Source organism: Manis pentadactyla, chromosome 10 (genome assembly GCF_030020395.1).
Source record: "Manis pentadactyla isolate mManPen7 chromosome 10, mManPen7.hap1, whole genome shotgun sequence".
NCBI classification, from domain to species: domain Eukaryota; kingdom Metazoa; phylum Chordata; class Mammalia; order Pholidota; family Manidae; genus Manis; species Manis pentadactyla.
The window spans coordinates 18,632,684-18,649,819 of NC_080028.1; the positions used below are offsets into that span (position 1 = coordinate 18,632,684).

At 38.7% G+C, this 17,136-nt stretch overlaps 2 protein-coding genes across 5 annotated transcripts in view; both read left to right on the forward strand.

Moving 5' to 3' along the window:
* Positions 1–3,553, forward strand: part of NUP37 (nucleoporin 37) — a 58,564-nt gene extending 55,011 nt beyond the window's left edge. For both annotated transcript variants that reach the window (XM_036891255.2, XM_036891253.2), the window contains exons 7-10: positions 115–296; positions 775–825; positions 2,509–2,602; positions 3,286–3,553. In XM_036891255.2, coding sequence (XP_036747150.2) covers positions 115–296; positions 775–825; positions 2,509–2,602; positions 3,286–3,399 — 441 coding nt within the window. In that variant the 3' untranslated portion in view covers positions 3,400–3,553. The remainder of the gene's footprint in view (positions 1–114; positions 297–774; positions 826–2,508; positions 2,603–3,285) is intronic.
* An 11,881-nt stretch (positions 3,554–15,434) lies between these two features.
* Positions 15,435–17,136, forward strand: part of WASHC3 (WASH complex subunit 3) — a 43,782-nt gene continuing 42,080 nt past the window's right edge. For 2 of the 3 annotated variants that reach the window (XM_036891450.2, XM_036891451.2), the window contains exons 1-2: positions 15,435–15,590; positions 16,143–16,241. In XM_036891450.2, coding sequence (XP_036747345.1) covers positions 15,540–15,590; positions 16,143–16,241 — 150 coding nt within the window. In that variant the 5' untranslated portion in view covers positions 15,435–15,539. The remainder of the gene's footprint in view (positions 15,591–16,142; positions 16,242–17,136) is intronic. The other variant, XM_036891449.2, reaches the window with a different exon arrangement.

Consider the following 17,136-nt stretch of genomic DNA (forward strand, 5'->3'; position numbering starts at 1 on the left):
CTCCCATTTGTAGTATATGCAAATGTTTACACTTTTCTTGAAATCTCTGCCTACTTCTCAGATTTGGCTAGTGAATTAGGTGACTGAATTTTCTTTATTTTTCTGTCCTAACAGCTGATGGTTGCAGAGAAGAATGGAACAATCCGGTTTTATGATCTTTTGGCCCAACAGGCTATTTTATCTCTAGAATCAGAACAGATGCCATTAATGTCAGCACACTGGTGCTTAAAAAACACCTTCAGAATTGGAGCTGTTGTGGGGAATAATTGGCTAATTTGGGATATTACTCAATCCAGGTACTTCCTTAGTATATTTATCTATTGCTTACCAAAAAATCAGTCACTATTGCTAAATGATCCATTGAGCCATTCTTGTATACATGGGCCTCCCTGTAGGCAGAAACAAGTCTTTCTTATAGAAGGACCAGAATTGGGTTTTTACGTAACAGAGATGGGTACCCATGCTTTGCTTTACTTTGAGAGTAACCCAGCAAGAACAATGCAGAGGAGGAAATCTTTGATCTAAGTACTGTTTACTTATGTTTAAAAGAAAGAAGAAAAGCACTGACCCTTTGAATGATGGTGTTCTATTAGAGTTCTAAATCATGTCTTTATCTTTACTTCATCTATTTTAATCCAGTGCTTGTTTGGAATTTTGTCAAGTTTAAGTACATTGAACATTGTGTCCTTTATAGAGAAAATATCTTTTAAACCTTAAGTTCCTCTACTTGAGACCAGCACATAACTCAACAAAGTGCAAAATATTATCTTTTAGTTACCCTCAAGAAAAGAGACCTGTCCACATGGATCGAGCCTGCTTATTTAGGTGATGTACCATTTTAGTTGAAGTTATAATTTGATTTTTTGAATTTGGTTACTTAGTTCATGCTGTGCCTCCACATAAAACACTTTCCCAACCTCTCCTTTGCACTGTTGTTTTTTATTGTTTTGTTTTTGTTTTTCTGATTGTTTTATAAACAGTTATTTTGCTCTTCTAACTAAATTTTTGCTTTTGTCTTTTGACCTGGCCAAAGGAGTGACTTATTTTCCAGTATTTCCTTTGAAAAATTTTATAAAACACAAAACATGTTGGCACTCTACTAGTACCCTCTCAACAATTTGGAGCATATGCTTCCTTATTTTTATGATGATAATATATAAAATGTTTGTGCATACAAGCTTCATTGTGCTTTAAATGAAAACATGCTGTGTCTTTTTCTTCCCCCACTTAAATTAACATACCTACCTTGTTCTTTTTCAGTAATTTATGCATAATATTCCATTACACAGTATAGTCATTAAGTTGCTTTCAGCTTCAAATAACAGGAGAATTTACTAACCAACTAAAACTAGTAGAATATTTATTATATGCTGTATTTCATCAAGTCTAAAATGCCCCCAGTAAAATTGTACAACTTGGGGGCATCATTATTTTACATATGACAAAGAAAAAAATGTTCAACTAAATGTAAGAATGCCACAGATTAAGATACATCCTGATTTCAGAGATGGGAGTAAATACACATTTTGAAATCAATGAACAATGGTACCTAACAAAAAGGTCTGAGGAGGCAGCTTGAGTAGGTCATCAATGTTATCAGGAGTTCATACCTTTCGTTCTGCTAATATTAATGGCAAGGCTTTGGCCTTACTTCACAGCAACAAGATGACTGTCAGAATACCAGACATCATAGCTTCATACTACATTGTCTGAAGTAAGAGGAGAGGAAGGAGCCCTCACCTTTTATTGGGGATTGTTATTGACTGAAACCAGTTGTGCCTTATCCCTTGGAGTTGGACACACTGTGCCAGAATGTAGTTAGAGTTCAGTTAGCATGACACAAGGGCAGAATGGCTGTTAGAAAAGCAATTAATAATGTGTGCCACACAAAAAAAAAATATGAACTACACTCTAGCCACTTCTTTTGTCAAGGAATCCTTTCATTTTTCTTGTATCTCCACCATTGTATTTATTATAGTGCTGGGCATGTTGCTGGAGCTCCATTAACACATGTTGATGCATTGATTTGCATATGCCAATGTCTAGAATGCCTTGAAACTTAAATACTTAAATATGTAAATATTGTAGGTGTCTGTATCATCCCAGAAGTTTAAACACATGAGTTTATCACTAATTTTGTAACATGTAACAATATTAAATGTGTTTTTTAATGTACTGTGAAATATTCTATATCTGTCTGATGTCAAGTTTATTTATATCTGCTAGCATACTGTCAGCCTTTGGTTATAAGAAGGGAACTGTTAACCTTGTTTAACTTTGGAACTTAACAATGTGGCACATGATAAGCACTTAATAAATATTCACAGGATGAGGAAATATTTATAGCCAACTTCCCTGGAATTCCCAATCTAAATGTAAAGCAATATTAACAAATTTAAGTTATAAAATACTGTTTTTTGTGTAAAAGAAATAACCTATTCAGAAAACCTTATAGTTTTCTTATCTGTAGGGTACTGTACTTATTTTTATCCTTTGTTTTTTTCTTAGGTGGTCCACAATTAATGAAGACTTGTTTGCAACCATTGGTTATCCTGGCAAAAAAGCGAGCCAGTTTCAAATTCATCATTTAGGACACCCTCAGGTAATGTGGAGATGTTTTGTGGCCTATGTGTTTTTAAATGTGTTTTCTACTTTTCTGCTCATAGTCCCAATATTTGTAATGTGTAACTAAAAGATACTTATGAATGACTATTATCTGCTTAAATAGAAAAGAGACAGCATCTTTTGATGTTTAAATCACGAGTGGTAACAAACTTTGCCAATATTCACGTAAGAAGTGTTTTGTTTGTTCTGTTTTATCTCCTCCTTCATTTGTATATAATAATTTTGTTTGCTGGGTTGGTTTAGAATGCAGAATTTTTTAGTCTGTGCTGTGCCAGTTACTCATAGATTATTAGTATCTTTCATTCCAGCCAGCTGCAAACAAATAATGTATATTTCACCTATGAGGGGACATGGTTTTTAATTCTATTTTCATTATTAAACAAAGGCAATTTATCATGCATTTCTTATTTTATTATTTTTTTTGGTATCATTAATCTACAATTACATGAGGAACGTTGTTTACTAGACTCCCCCCATCACCAAGTCCCACCCACATACCCCATTATAGTCACTGTCCATCAGTGTAGTAAGATGCTATAGAATCACTACTTGTCTTCTCTGTGTTGTACAGCCCTCCCCATGTATTTCTTATTTTTCAAGGTAGTTTTTGTTATCTTGGGTGATTTAATGAACTGCTGTAATTCTTAACATGTTTTGTAGCCCATCATCACTGGCTCTGTAACCGTTGGATCTGGCCTGTCCTGGCATAGAACTCTCCCACTTTGTGTAGTTGGAGGAGACCACAAGCTGTTGTTTTGGGTGACTGAAATGTAAAATTAATTTTCTATGTACTTTAGATCAGTAAAGTTTGTATTTTTAGTACATATTTTAGAGAATTCCTTATTTTTATATCAAATATACTGTAAGCTCTAGAAATGTCCCAATTGTTGCCTTTGTTAAATAAAATGTTGATGGTTTGAAAACTTAATTTCCTACTCTGTTCTGTGAATATATATATATATATTTTTTTTTTCTTTAAGTAAGATTGTAATTGATTCAGCAGCTTTAGAAAAGAGATGACTAGGAAGCATAATGCTTTTGATTTTATCACAAAATTATCCAAAGTGTATCCTATCTTATGTCACTTTAAATATATGCTGTTCTAATTCTCAGGGACACAAACATTTACAAAAGGAAGAAAAAGTCTCTCCTTTCATTGTTAGCTCTGGAAGTGGTTGAATGTACATATGTAGGTATATCCTTTTTTTTTTTTTTAAGCAATGTATATGTGTAGGGGTCTTACAACTTCCTCAGTAAATATAAAAGATTATTATTCAATTAAATATAAAAATGATTTTCAATTTCTTAAAAATGTGGCTATGTTACTCAACCTTGTTTACTATATGCAAATTCCTTTTGACTGGACATGTTAATATTCTTAGAACATCTGGCGTATGAAATAGTTTACCTTGAAATATGATTTACAATGTAATACCTTTAGCAGCCTCTGCCGTTTATGAATCTTCACCACTCTTATCAAGAAACTTAAGTATTATTGTATGGCTCCTAGTAAGTGGCAATAGAACTCTATCTACCCTCTCAAAGATCATTGAAATCAACATTATGTAAGCCAGCAATATCCTGTTTTTGTGATACATCATAATATAATCAGAAGAGTATAAGATTATTGGCTCTGCTGTGTGAGGTACTGAGTTAAATAAATTCCTACAGACACTCTGCATTCCTGCACATCAGTGCCCTCTCTGAAGCTGCATTTCCTTTTATCAAATGGAGATAGAAATCACTGTCTCATGGACCTACTATGAGGATTAAGTTAAGGTGAATGAAAATACCTGTCATGTGTCTGCCACACAATTCAGGGATTTCTTATTTCCGAGATGTATAGTTCTTATTTTAAGGAATTGGACATTTATTTTTAATAAATAATGTCAATAAATATTTTTCACTCAACTCTTCTATTCATAAGATGTCTTACAGTAGGTTTCTTATGGAATCAAAATTAGCTTTAAGAGAGAAATATTCCAAGTAATTTTTTAAAATATCAAGCACTCATTGTAGGTGTTTGGCATAAACTGTTTCATGCTTTAAAGTACATAAAAAATTACATAGCAATTTCCAAGCCAATGATTTAATACAGTAATATATTATTACCAATAATAGAAATAATTTCCTTTATCCCTTCGTAAGCAGATTTCAAACCTTAAAAGGCAAAGGACGGGAAATTTTGACATGGCTCTTTCATGGTCTCTGTGATGGGACAGAGAACCCTAAAAGCATCAGGATAGGCCAAGAATTTGTAAGAATTTTATTCCCAAAATAAGGAATAAATGCCAAAATGGCAGATTGAAAATTGTCTTACACTTAGAAAAGTTGACTTAGGCATTGAGTGGGTTGTGTTAATGGATGAATATTGGCGAGGTGAGTGTGTTGAGTTCCTAGGACTGGGTTCTCTGGAATAAGAACTTAACCAAATATAAAATTTGATGAAATTACCCAGTAGGTCTACTGTCTGGTAGGGAAAACTGTCCTGGGAAAAGATAATTCATGGTTGCCATGTAAATACAGTTATGCCAAAGAGAGGCAGGAAGTGTTACCCTCAAAGAGAAAATGATGGTTCCATTTGTAAATTAAATGGTGATCATAAGATAAAACATTCTCAAGAAATGTCTTTACCTTAGTCTTAGGAGTGGTAAACATTTATCCTGAGTAAGCACTGAGAACTCTAACCTTTTCTTTCTTTGGATCTTACATAGGGCTATGTGACCCTTTTCTAACTTATACTTTTTTGTTAAACTTTAGTGTTTTCAATTACTTTAAATGGTGTAATGACTCTCTTTTTCCTCAGTAAATTTTGTTCTTAGTAAATTGTGTTTAAATTAGACTAACAAAGGAGGAAATGTTTAATAGGGAATTAATTATTAACATCATTTCTAATTCTGTGTGTGTCACAGTTACCTTTAGTTTTTCTGTTAATGTTTATAAATATGTCTAAGAGGGTTTTTCTTATGTTGAAAATAAGTTTTCCTCAGGATTGCTTCACTTAACAAACATTGTGGAAAGAAAAAACCAGTTGTATTTATGTTCTAAAACTTGTTTTATTTAGTACTGTTGAAACAAAAGTCAGGATATCACAAATCTGCAAGATGTCAGAACTAAATCCTACTCTTTCAAAATGATGGGATCATAAGTCCCACTTTATTTTTATGATTTGGCTTGTAATTGTGAATATTTCAATGTCTCTCCCATGCCAAAACACAAAATCACACACCCATGCACTCCAATTTGTTTCTTTAGTAATTTGTGACTACATATTGACAGTGACCTAGAAATGTTCCTGTTGCTGTTTTAAATCTCATGTCAGTGGAGAAGAAATTGAAATCTGGTTTGCACATTTGTGCCTGGTTTTTTGTAATTGTCAAAAATCTGACATTATCCCAGAAATGCTGATTAGGAAGTTATGAGACAGTATTGTGCCCAAAACTAATTTCTGAGGAGAGAAAAAGTGTTCCAGATTATTCTCCATGATTTTCTGTAGCTTAAAAAGTTTAACTCAACCCAACTTTATACCATAGCAGTAATAGCCTTAGTTTTGAGCCCAAGTCAAATATCTGAGTAAAATGACCATTATGATGGTCCATTTCCACACATTCCTCATGAGAGCTTGGTCAAGTCCTCAGAAGCAGCATTCTGTTCCAGTATATCTTTATCAACACAGTTGGTGTGCTCAGTAACGGACAGGAGAGAACAGTCTGTTTCTTTAACACCTGATGATTCCAAAACATTTATTTTAACAGGCATTGGAAAAGAATTTCAGAACAGCTAACATTCGTTTCTAATTATATATTTAAAGAAATATGCCCTTTAAAACATAGGTGTAAATTATGTTATTAACATGACTTTAATTTATATCAACTGTTTGTTAACTAAGCACAGTAACACAACAAAATAATTAGGGTATCAGCTTTGAGGATATTATTTCCCAAAAGGAAAAACAAATACACATTTGATGATATTACCCATACTTAACAAATTTCTTCTGCATGCATGGACACAGACTTCATGGGAATTCAAAAGCATTGAATCTACTTTCTGACCTTTCCAGCTGTTCTTTGAACTATCTCAGTAAAAACTATTGTTGCCCTTATGTAGGATCAGTTTACATCTGCCTGGAAATTTCTTGGATCATCTTATTTCTATCTAATTATATCTTTGTTATATCTAGTCATTTGCCTTCTCAGCTAGTTTTTAACAGAATACTCTACCTTGGAACTTGAAACACTTATAGTTACAAAAAGCTTATAAAATCCATATAAACAATGGTAAGTGAAGAGAGAGACCACCAGCTTTCTCAACCTTTGCAAACAATTTGAGTAACCCAATAGATTTAAAGATGTATGAAATAAGTATTTTTGCCAACTGCAGTTTTAGTGTTGTGTTGAAGTGAGTGCCTGCTTCCTTCCTTTATATTAAAAAAATAATGCTGCTGGTATTTTGCTTCTAATGGTGGTTAAACACAAAACTTTGATCTTACTTGTAAACACAGCTGTTGTACTCTGAGCCAAATCCAGGCAAGATGAGGTACTGGCCAAAATTAAGGTTAATCTCTGCAGCCATCTCAAGAGCTTTCTAATACTGTTTTAGGAAATCTCCATTTTTCAGACAGTGTATAAAGGAAATAATCCCCAGACAACTAACCTCTAAAGTGAGCCAGAGGGAACTAGTGATAAATTACACCACAGTGATAAAAAAGTTGGAGACTGTCTAAATAAGTAAGTTCATTTTGGTTCATTTTTATTTATAACTGTAAAAAATGACTTTTTAGTTGACATTAAGTTTAAACCTGACCAATATAAGTTATTTTTTAAAGGATTTCCTTCTACCATATTTCCCTAATTTAATGTTTCTTGGTTTAATTCCTAGTTCTTCCTCTAGTACTAATGAAAACTAGGTATTTACTTATTGCAGATAAAATAACTCAGGTATATTTATTGTAATTATTATATAATAGCTCTCTTTGGTTTCCAGCCTCCAAAATACAATCTTTTGTTTTCATGAAGTAGACTCTGCAATTTTAAATACTTGGCCAAATGTTCTGCAGGGCTGACTCTACTAAGTGTTGGACACTAGTACCTCAAACGGCATTGTGAACAGCTAGTGATGCATTTCTCTCCAAATTCCCTATACCGAGGAGAATGTCTGTGAGAGTATCCCTGTGTGGATAAAGTGAAGGTTCCTAAAGCCAGGATTCTTACCTGGCCCTGGCCGGCTTGCTCACTACACACATGTGGGCAATACGTCGTTATTGACTCTATATAAAGAGCTCCACCCAGTGCTCTGGGCAACATGGTAGCATGGCTGCAGGAGAGCAGACGTGAGACTGGAGTGGTGGCAGCGCCAAGGACAGCGACTGAGATGGCTGTGGGGTTAGAGAAGCCCAGAGGCAGAGACCAGCTTGGTGCATGTAGACTTGCCCTGAGCGGATGGAATTCTAGTGATTGAAATAAAATTGGGTATAAACCCTTTCACCCCAAGAACATTCCACTGTCATTTTTTCCGTCTCACAAATCCATAGTGAACTTGCCTGGGGCTGAAAGCCATTAGCAAGGCAATTGGCGATAGCAGGATTCATTGTTGACCAAGTGAAAAAAAAACAGGCTGCCCTCATGGGAGGAGTGTTTCAGCGGACTGCACCTATGGATGGGGAGACATTCGAGTGTCCCCCAGTGGACATGTGGTACTAGGAAGGGGTGGAGGACTGGGCTCCACCCCAAGAGAAAGAAACTGTTGGTGACTGAAATGGCGTCACTACAAAGTGCTGTGGAAATGGTAAATGATAGCCTGAGAAGGAGCGGCGCGAGAAGCCTCAGCATGAGAGTGTAGGCAGCCAGGTGTCGTGGGGCAGGTGAAGGATGTAGGGGAGCCGTCAGCCCCAAAAATAGAGGATCGGAGGTTTGACGAACAGGTTGGGGTGGAGACCCTGCCTGTGCTGGAGGCATCAGCCCCTCCAGGTGAAACCCCACCTGGTTGAAAGCTAGTGGAGAGCCCGAAGGACTGGCAACTGGGAGTTCTTCCAGGAGAGAGGTGCAGCCCTGCTTCTATCCTCGGGCTCAAGTACAAAAGAAAATACGATCTGCCTCTCGTAGGAAGAATTTAAAGGGCCCTGTGAAGGTCACAAGGACCCAGATTTGGGTTGGTTTGAAAAGGAAGAAGCAGACAAAGAAATTGGATAGCTGTGGCAACAACAGACTGGAGCAGCAGTTCCAGCCACTGAGGACAAAGCAGAAGGCAGAGATAAAGCAACAAGATCAGCCTGTGTGTCTGCAAGACTTTCTGCTGGAGAGGCTGGAGAAGGTGGGTATTGAAAGGCCCACCCATAGTTCTTTTACAGTGTACCAGCTTCCTTGCACAGGGACCATTGCAGAGTATTGAGAGGCAAGAATCCTGGAAGGGTGGAGTGTGAATAAAGTGAAGGTTTGTGTGGCTGGGATTCTCACCTGGCCCTGGTTGGCTAGCTCACTACACACATGTGGGCAATATGTCATTATTGACTCTATAAAAAGAGCTTGGCCCATGCTCTGGGCATCACGGTGGCATGGCTGCAAGGCTGCCCAAGAGCAGAGACAAGACTGAGTGGTGGCAGCACCGAGGACAGAGACAGACGGCTGCACGGGTAGAGAGGTCCAGAGGCAGAGACGGGCTTGCTGCATGCAGACTCACTCTGAGTGGACAGGGTTCTAGTGATTGACCTGCCACCATGGAAATAAAGTTGACTATAACCCTTTCACCGCAAGAACATTGTACTGTCATTTCTTTGGTCACAGTGAATCCATAGTGAACTTGTGTGGGGCTGAAACCCATTGGCAAGGCAGTCCCTCACTTGAAAGCTATAGAGCTCTAGTTAAAATTTCTCTAGCACTGTTTTGGGCAGGTACAGGACCTGGGTATACATGAAGCTGCTTCAGAGGTCTCATGCCATCCTGTAACAACCCCACAAATACATTAAACTCAAGCCCATGGAGCAATTTGGGATTCTGTCTGGTTTTGACCTATTTCTTTTCCTATCATTCCACCTACCTGTGTGCAGAGAAAATGAAAGTTCCTATGGCCAGGATTCTCACCTGACCCTGGTCCACTTGCTCACTGCACACGTGGGCAATACATTATTACTGACTATACAAACAGCTCCACCCAGTGCGCTGGGCTGCAAGGCTGCAGGAGAGCGAGGCTGGAGTAGTGGCCCTGCCTGAGACAGACACTTGAGACAGCTGTTGGGGTGGAGGTGCCCAGAGGCAGAGACCTGCTTGATGCATGAAGACTTGCCCTGAGGCGGATGGGATTCTAGCGCTTTACCTGCCACTGGGAATAAAGTTGGCTATAAACACTTTCTCTCCAAGAACATTCCATTGTCATTTTTCAGTCTCACCAAATCGAGAGTGAACTTGCCTGGGGCTGAAGCCCTCAGACAGGACACTGCCACAATAACTAAAATGTATTCACATGTGTATATAATCCACAAAACCCTGGTCATTGCTCCCCAATCCATTGGTGGCAAATGACTGGGAGGATATGGAATTACTACAAGGATTTCTCAATATATTCATATGACCACTGTCAACATCCTCTTTTTCCTTTGAAGGCATGACTTCCCAGGGTTCTGAGGTAATACAAATATCCCCAAAATCAAACTTGCCTCATAATTCTATGTCTTGCCAATGGGTTTCAGCCCCCGGCAAGTTCACTATGGATTCAGTGTCACCAAAGAAATGACAGTAGAACGTTTCTTTGGGGTGAAAGGGTTTATTACCCGACTTGTTCTCCCAGCGGCAGGTCGAGCACTAGCATCTCTGCCTCCACCGAGAGCCCTGGGCCGAGCTCTCTATATAGCGCCATAATAGCTTATTGCCTACGGGTGTGGAAGTAGTAGCCTAGTAACAGGCCAGTTACATCAAGTGGTTTAAGTTCAGTGAGGATCCTGGCCATAGGAACCCCAACTTCCCCACATTCTAGCACATGTTAACTTCAGGTGTTGTGCCATCTGCCTCTTCCTCCCTCAAAACACCATTAACAAGTAGTAGGAAGAATGACCCTGCCAATGAACACTTCCTCCAATTCAGAGAAGAGTGGTTTTTTTTAGAGATCTCATTTAGAAATCTTCAGAGGGTTAAAAAGTTCCCAGATGAACCAAGGTGTGCCTGTCATCTTGATACCTATAATGTGACTCCAGGTTTGGCTCTGGTGTTCAGATGAAGGCCAGAATACTTTTAACCATTCCTGCCCACATGATACACAAGAGGTAAGACTCTAAACCAGGATGTATTACAGGAAAACTAATAGAACCTAGCCTGGAAAATAAAAGAAGTGAAATACTATCGTTTGATGAAAAATTGGGATTTTAAGATGAATTTCCTAACATAATTTACCCATTTCCATTTAATACTCCTATTTTAAATCCTCAACAATCTGTGCACATTCAGTGAACATTAAAAATCCAACCATAATCATCTAGGGTTCCTCAAAAATTTCTTTCTATTACAAAAGGGCCTCTCATACTGAAAAATACTGTGAACTACTTTCCTAGACTGACTGGCTCATAACTTCTGGCTCAGTTATTTTTCAAAGGGTAATAGCAAAGGTTCTAACATCATTTTGGACTCCAGAAGCAAGGATACAGGAAGAAATGTTGATATTGAACTCCCAGAGTAGTGTTAAGTGATTTTATGCGGTTATGATTCAAAGTAACCTGACCACTTTAAGAAGTCCAGGTGCTGAGTCATTTACTGAAACAGTCAGGAGAGGCTAATTAGAAGCAGCTGATAGTGGCATCATTTGCTGCCTTTTTTTTTTAATAAATGGAGACAGTTATTATTTGAAGAAGACAGACTGCTTTAGGTGTACAAAGCTAAGCAATGACTCATGACTGAGGCCCACTTCATTTATACCCCTACCAATGGGGGGAAAAAATCTGATTTAGTGAATTCAGGATAAAGAGCTCTATAAAAGTGATAATGGTTACTTTTAAGAAGAATGACTGTGGGTGACTGTGGATAAAGTGAAGGTTCTTAACGGCCAGGATTCTCACCTGGTCCTGGTTGGCTAGCTCACTACACATGTGTGGACAATACGTTGCTACTGACACATATAAAGAGCTCCACCCAGTGCTCAGGGCAACATGGTGGTATGGCTGCACTGCCTGCCGCAGGGCTGCAGGAAAGCAGAGACTTGAGACAGCTGGGGCAGATAGGCCCAGAGGCAGAGACCGGCTTGCTGCATGTAGAAGCATCCACTTGCTCTGAGTGGACGGGATTCTAGTAATTGACTTGCCACCGTGGGAGTAAAGTTAGGTATAAACTCTTTCACCCCAAGAACGTTCCATTGTCATTCCTCAGTCTCATTTAATCCATAGTGAACTTGCCCGGAGCTGAACCCATTGGCAAGACAGTGACATTTTTTCCTCCTATGCTTTTTTCTTAACTAAGTTTTCCACAGTATTTATATTTCCATATTTCCCTTTTGTAATAAGTTCTTAAAATGAGCAGATATTGACTATGATAGTCATGGCTCTATATTAGGTGTAAGGGAATATAAAGAAATGGAAACTGGCCTCTAACCTCAAAGAAATTACAAAGAGATTGACAACACCACATGATCACAGAAAGATAAAGGTAGGTATGTATTAGGTGTCCAAGGAGTGATGAAAGTAAGGTGTGTTACAAGGATTAAAAGAAAAAAGTGGCATTATTTTCTAAGGGAAGTTAAGATGTTTGGATTTCTTGGGGATCAGTTCCTCTGAACAGGGGTACAGTGCATTGGGGTTTATTAGAACAGGAGATTTGATTAAAAGTTTGGATGGGGAATGATTAGACCACCCTCCCCCACAATGTCCTCCCCTTGACTTTCATAGCCAGGCAGCTACTCCTTCCTTTCTGATAACTTCTTGAGAAATTGGATGAAGCTCTAGACATAGGGGTGAGGTGCCTTGCTGAAAGAATTACCTAAAATTCACATACTGAAAGGTGAGTGTTACTGTGTTTTCTTAGATTCAGTATTTGTCTTTAGCATCCATTCATCATGGCCTATTAACTATATTTTTGTATTTTCTGTATTCATGACGCTCTGGTATTTGTGGCCTTATAGACCCTGGGACAGACTGCCTTTCCCAGGACTAGCAAATTCCTAAAAACAGTAAAACAACTAATTTGGAAACATTTTTTATATGTAAACCAACCAATCCTGATCCCATTACCCCCAACCATCTGCTTATCTAACTCATACCCCAAGCCAATATTTGCCCTGCCCCAAATTTACCTAGGCCAGGTACAGAAAACTAGGGACACTTTCTATGTACCAAAACCTGACAGAATCATTCAAACTAGCTAATCCTCAACTGTTTCCCCTTCCCTAACTTGTCTTTTCCCCAGAAATCCCAGTAAAGGTGCTGGTCTAGGTTTCTTCTGGCTCCTGCTTCCTAAACAAAGACACCTAACCATTGGTGTCTCCCCTATGGCCCCGTGTGGCATGGCATGCCTTCTCTTCTTGGAAAATCAAAGTAAATTCTTTCAATAGCATTAGCCTCTCTGTGTCATCACTCAGTTACCCCTGTAAATTAAAGCCTATGGATGCAAATACAACAATAAGACCTGCAAATACAACAATAAGACCTTTCCCCAACCCCCTCAAAGAGAACAAGGTCATCCTCGGGCTATGTGATGTTTTACTGGGGATCCCCTAGCTGGAATATCTTTAGATCTCTTGAGGTGGTCTGCTTTCTAGAGAGGCAGCCAGTCCCTGCCTAGAGGATAAGCCTACAACCCAACTTTCTGAGTGAAGTTAAAAAAGCCAGGACAATTAAAAGTCTGAAACAGCCTGCCCTCAAACATAATTGAAATAAGTAGGCTAAAATTCCTTCACTTAACCAAATCCCAATAGATGATTTCTATGACTCTTGAGGGGTTTGGAGGCAGAGATAAAGGACTTTAATTCTATTTTTCCACGGTATAAACTAACGCCATACTCCTGTAATGGTTCATCCTAAAGCACAGCAGAAGAAAAATAGGACCCCAATTCTCATTTCCCTTAAGAACTTACTCCTGATAAAATTAAAGAAGTAATTTTTCTAGTAATCTGCTATGGAAACGAAGAATTATTTTTAAAGTCTTAAGATTTTGTATGGGTGGATATATGCAAGTGATATATATAGTCTCTTCCCTTTGAGCTCAGAACTCATTACAATCTACTAGTTTTGCTTCCAAAATTCACAACAGCAAATGAAGTCTAGTAATTCATATCCAAAGAGAGAAACCCTGGAGGAAGGGGTACATAGTTTGGAGGATTTCTGGCTGCTGGCCAAGACTCCCAGCTATAGATTATTTTTAATAGTCCTGGAAATCCAGTTATTTGAGTGTGAATAGCACTTCTGTCAAAGGTATGGATGATTGAAGAACAGTAATCATTAAAGATCTAGGAGGCAGAGAGAAACGGCCATTCTTCTTTCTGCTAACCAGAAATCACATCTAACATTATACTTGTCTTTTTTTTTAAAGAAATCAAACCACTTTGAAAAAAAATTTTTGTCACTTGGTCAACTGAGAACAAGTTCATATTTCTATAGTTCTCTACTTATTATAAGAACTTTAATATATATATGCATACCCACTACTTACAGATAACAGAACCAAGAAGTGATTGTCTGGTTTTTTATTTTTCCTCCAGGCTGGGAACCTCTCCTGGCTCTGGAAAGAAACACTAAACTGACCAGTTACAGACTGTGCTCAAGGTGACTGACTGAGTTTACCCAGAATTATGAGTCCCACCTAAATCAAAGGTTCGTGCAAGATCAACTAAGATGTGGAAGCATAAGGGTCGTTAGGCCCAAATGTCATTCAACAGATACTTATTGAGGGTTTACTATAGGTCTGACAGTGGGCTAGGACTTTAAAAATGAACAAGGCAGAATCTCAGCTCTAACTCAATAGTCTAGTAGGCATTCAGGCAGACAGAAACGTATAATACCTGCTAAGATAAAGCAAGAGGATGCTACATGCCATACACCCAAATCGACTGCCTATATAACCACTCAAGTACGTGTGTGTACAGCTATGTGCTCACACACACACACACACACACACACAACTTTCTCGGTATTGTTTGCATGTCTGACTCTACGCAGCACTTGTTAACTCCATGCGTCTGCCCTAGACTATAACCTTCTTGAAGGCACAGAGAATTCTCGTCTTCATATTTTCAGCACTGGGCATCCTGCTTGGTACATAGAAAGGGTTGTTTTGGTTTGGTGACTTGTCCTAGGTCACACAGCTAGTGAACTGCCGTCAAAGTCTGAACCAAGATCTTCCAGTCCCAGAAGCAAAGTTCTTTCCAGGTATCTGCTGAACCTTTTTAATGATTTCTCTAAGTGGATGTCCTTTGCCATCAATTTCTGCCTCACCTGTTGCATTTGACACTTTATTTCATGTTTTATAGTCCTTAGGAAACAAGTCTTATCTCCTTCAGGGCTTAAGACTCTAAAGCAGAAGCAAGAGTATCTGGCTATATATATATATATAATAATAAAAACATACATATCTTATTGAAAAATGACTTATCTCTTTATGTAACAGACAAATCTAAGCAGAGATAACTTCAAACGGCCGCAAATTTTTTTTTTTTTACTTATACTCTCTTTAAGACTTAACTGCTAAATCCTCAGCCTTGTGATACCCTATGCTCGCGCGGCTGACGTCACAGGGCGGTTTAGAACTACGAGTCCCAGAATGCCGTGCAAAGGGGCGGACTCTATGGGAGCTGCAGAGTGATTAGAGGGCAGAGGCGTTTCCTTCCGGCGGGACGGACCGGGAGGCGGGGACTAGGGGAGGTGTTTGGATGCTGCTACCGGGTTGGGCGGGTCGCAGCTGGGAGGGATTTGTCGTAGGGTGATCCCTAGGCCCCCGCCCGCTGACATGGATGAGGATGGACTTCCTCTCATGGGGTCAGGCATAGACCTGACCAAGGTTTGTGAAAGTTTGGAGTTGAATTTTGGCGGTCTAGTTTGGCGACCCGGGAGGAGGATGGGGAAGGGGCGCTCAGTTCCCAAGGAGACCCCCATCTCTCCAGGTCCAGCCCTGGCCGCGGGCCTCGGTAAGGAGAGTCCCACAGTTCACTTTAAAAAAGGAGGCCCTCCTGAGCTAAGAGGGTCGTGTGCCTCTCCCAGCCTTCGTTTTTCCTGTTTGTCACGAGTCTGCCCCCAAGGGTGACCCGCTGGAGACATGGGCTGGTGCGACCTCTAACGCTACTTTTATTCGGCCCCCAAGTTTTTGGTGTGCTTGTGTGTGTTGCCTTTACCGTCTGAAGTTCACATTTGTGAATCCAGAGTCTGTTCTCAAAGTTCGCAGCCTCTGTCGTCTTAACACACCCCAACCCCCACAATTTCGGAAAACAAGTTGACTATTCAGTGTTTGGAGTAACTCATTACACAGCAAAACGCCGGTTATTAATTATTAGTGAGAAGGATTGCCCAGTGTACTTAACTCCCGTACGAATTATGTCTGTTTTTTACAAAACAGGTGCCAGCTATTCAACAGAAAAGAACCGTGGCATTTCTAAACCAATTTGTGGTGCACACTGTACAGTTCCTCAACCGCTTTTCTACAGTTTGTGAGGAGGTAGGTCCTGTGGTATTAGTTTAATGAGTAGCTTAGAAGTCACCTTGCACTTTTGAAGGTGTCTAATGAGTAAAACACAATTACAGTCTTGATGTATTCATTTACCATGGCCTCTTGTTACCGCATTATTTTGTTAACATGCTTTAAATCCTGTTTGATTCTATTACCATCAATCTTGCACCCCACTTCTGCTGAATTAGTTTTCTGGAGGCCTTTGTGCAATAGTTCAGTAAAGTTTATTGTGACTAAAGAAAACAAATTATAAGATTTCACAGTTGAAAACATTTTTATTTTGAAATTGCTTCTCTTACCCCAAAGGTTTACATTTTTGAGAACACATTGTTTCAGTTTATATTAAAATTGTTTTACATTGCTTGATCTAAAGATAGTTGGGGAGGTAGCCTAGAAACATAATTTTGTCATCAAATATCACTATGGAAATAAAAATAGTTTCTGCAAATGACTTTATAAAGTGAGGATTAATTACCCATTTAAGGATTAGGTACCAGATCTTGGGACCCCTGTCTTTTTTTTTTAAAAACGCAAAAATAGAGAATGGGTAGGAAAACAAACCATGGATTGAAATTGGGCTCAAGAAAGGAAAAAGGGGGTTAAGATGAGATGACTCACAAGTGAGTCAATTAAACAATACTCAGTTCATTCTGTTTTATATATAAAGTATAGTCTTAGCACGTAGTTTATATTAGATGTGTTATCAATGAAAATCACATGGAGACAGGAAAACTTTTCTCATGTATAAGACTATAGCTGTTGTTTTTGTCTAGTTTTCAAATTTTCTTCTGCCTACTCACTAAGATGAAAGAAAGTGAAATATGATAACTGATAGAGTAAGGGGCTCAACTGAGTATATTTTATCTAACAGGCCCCAGGACTA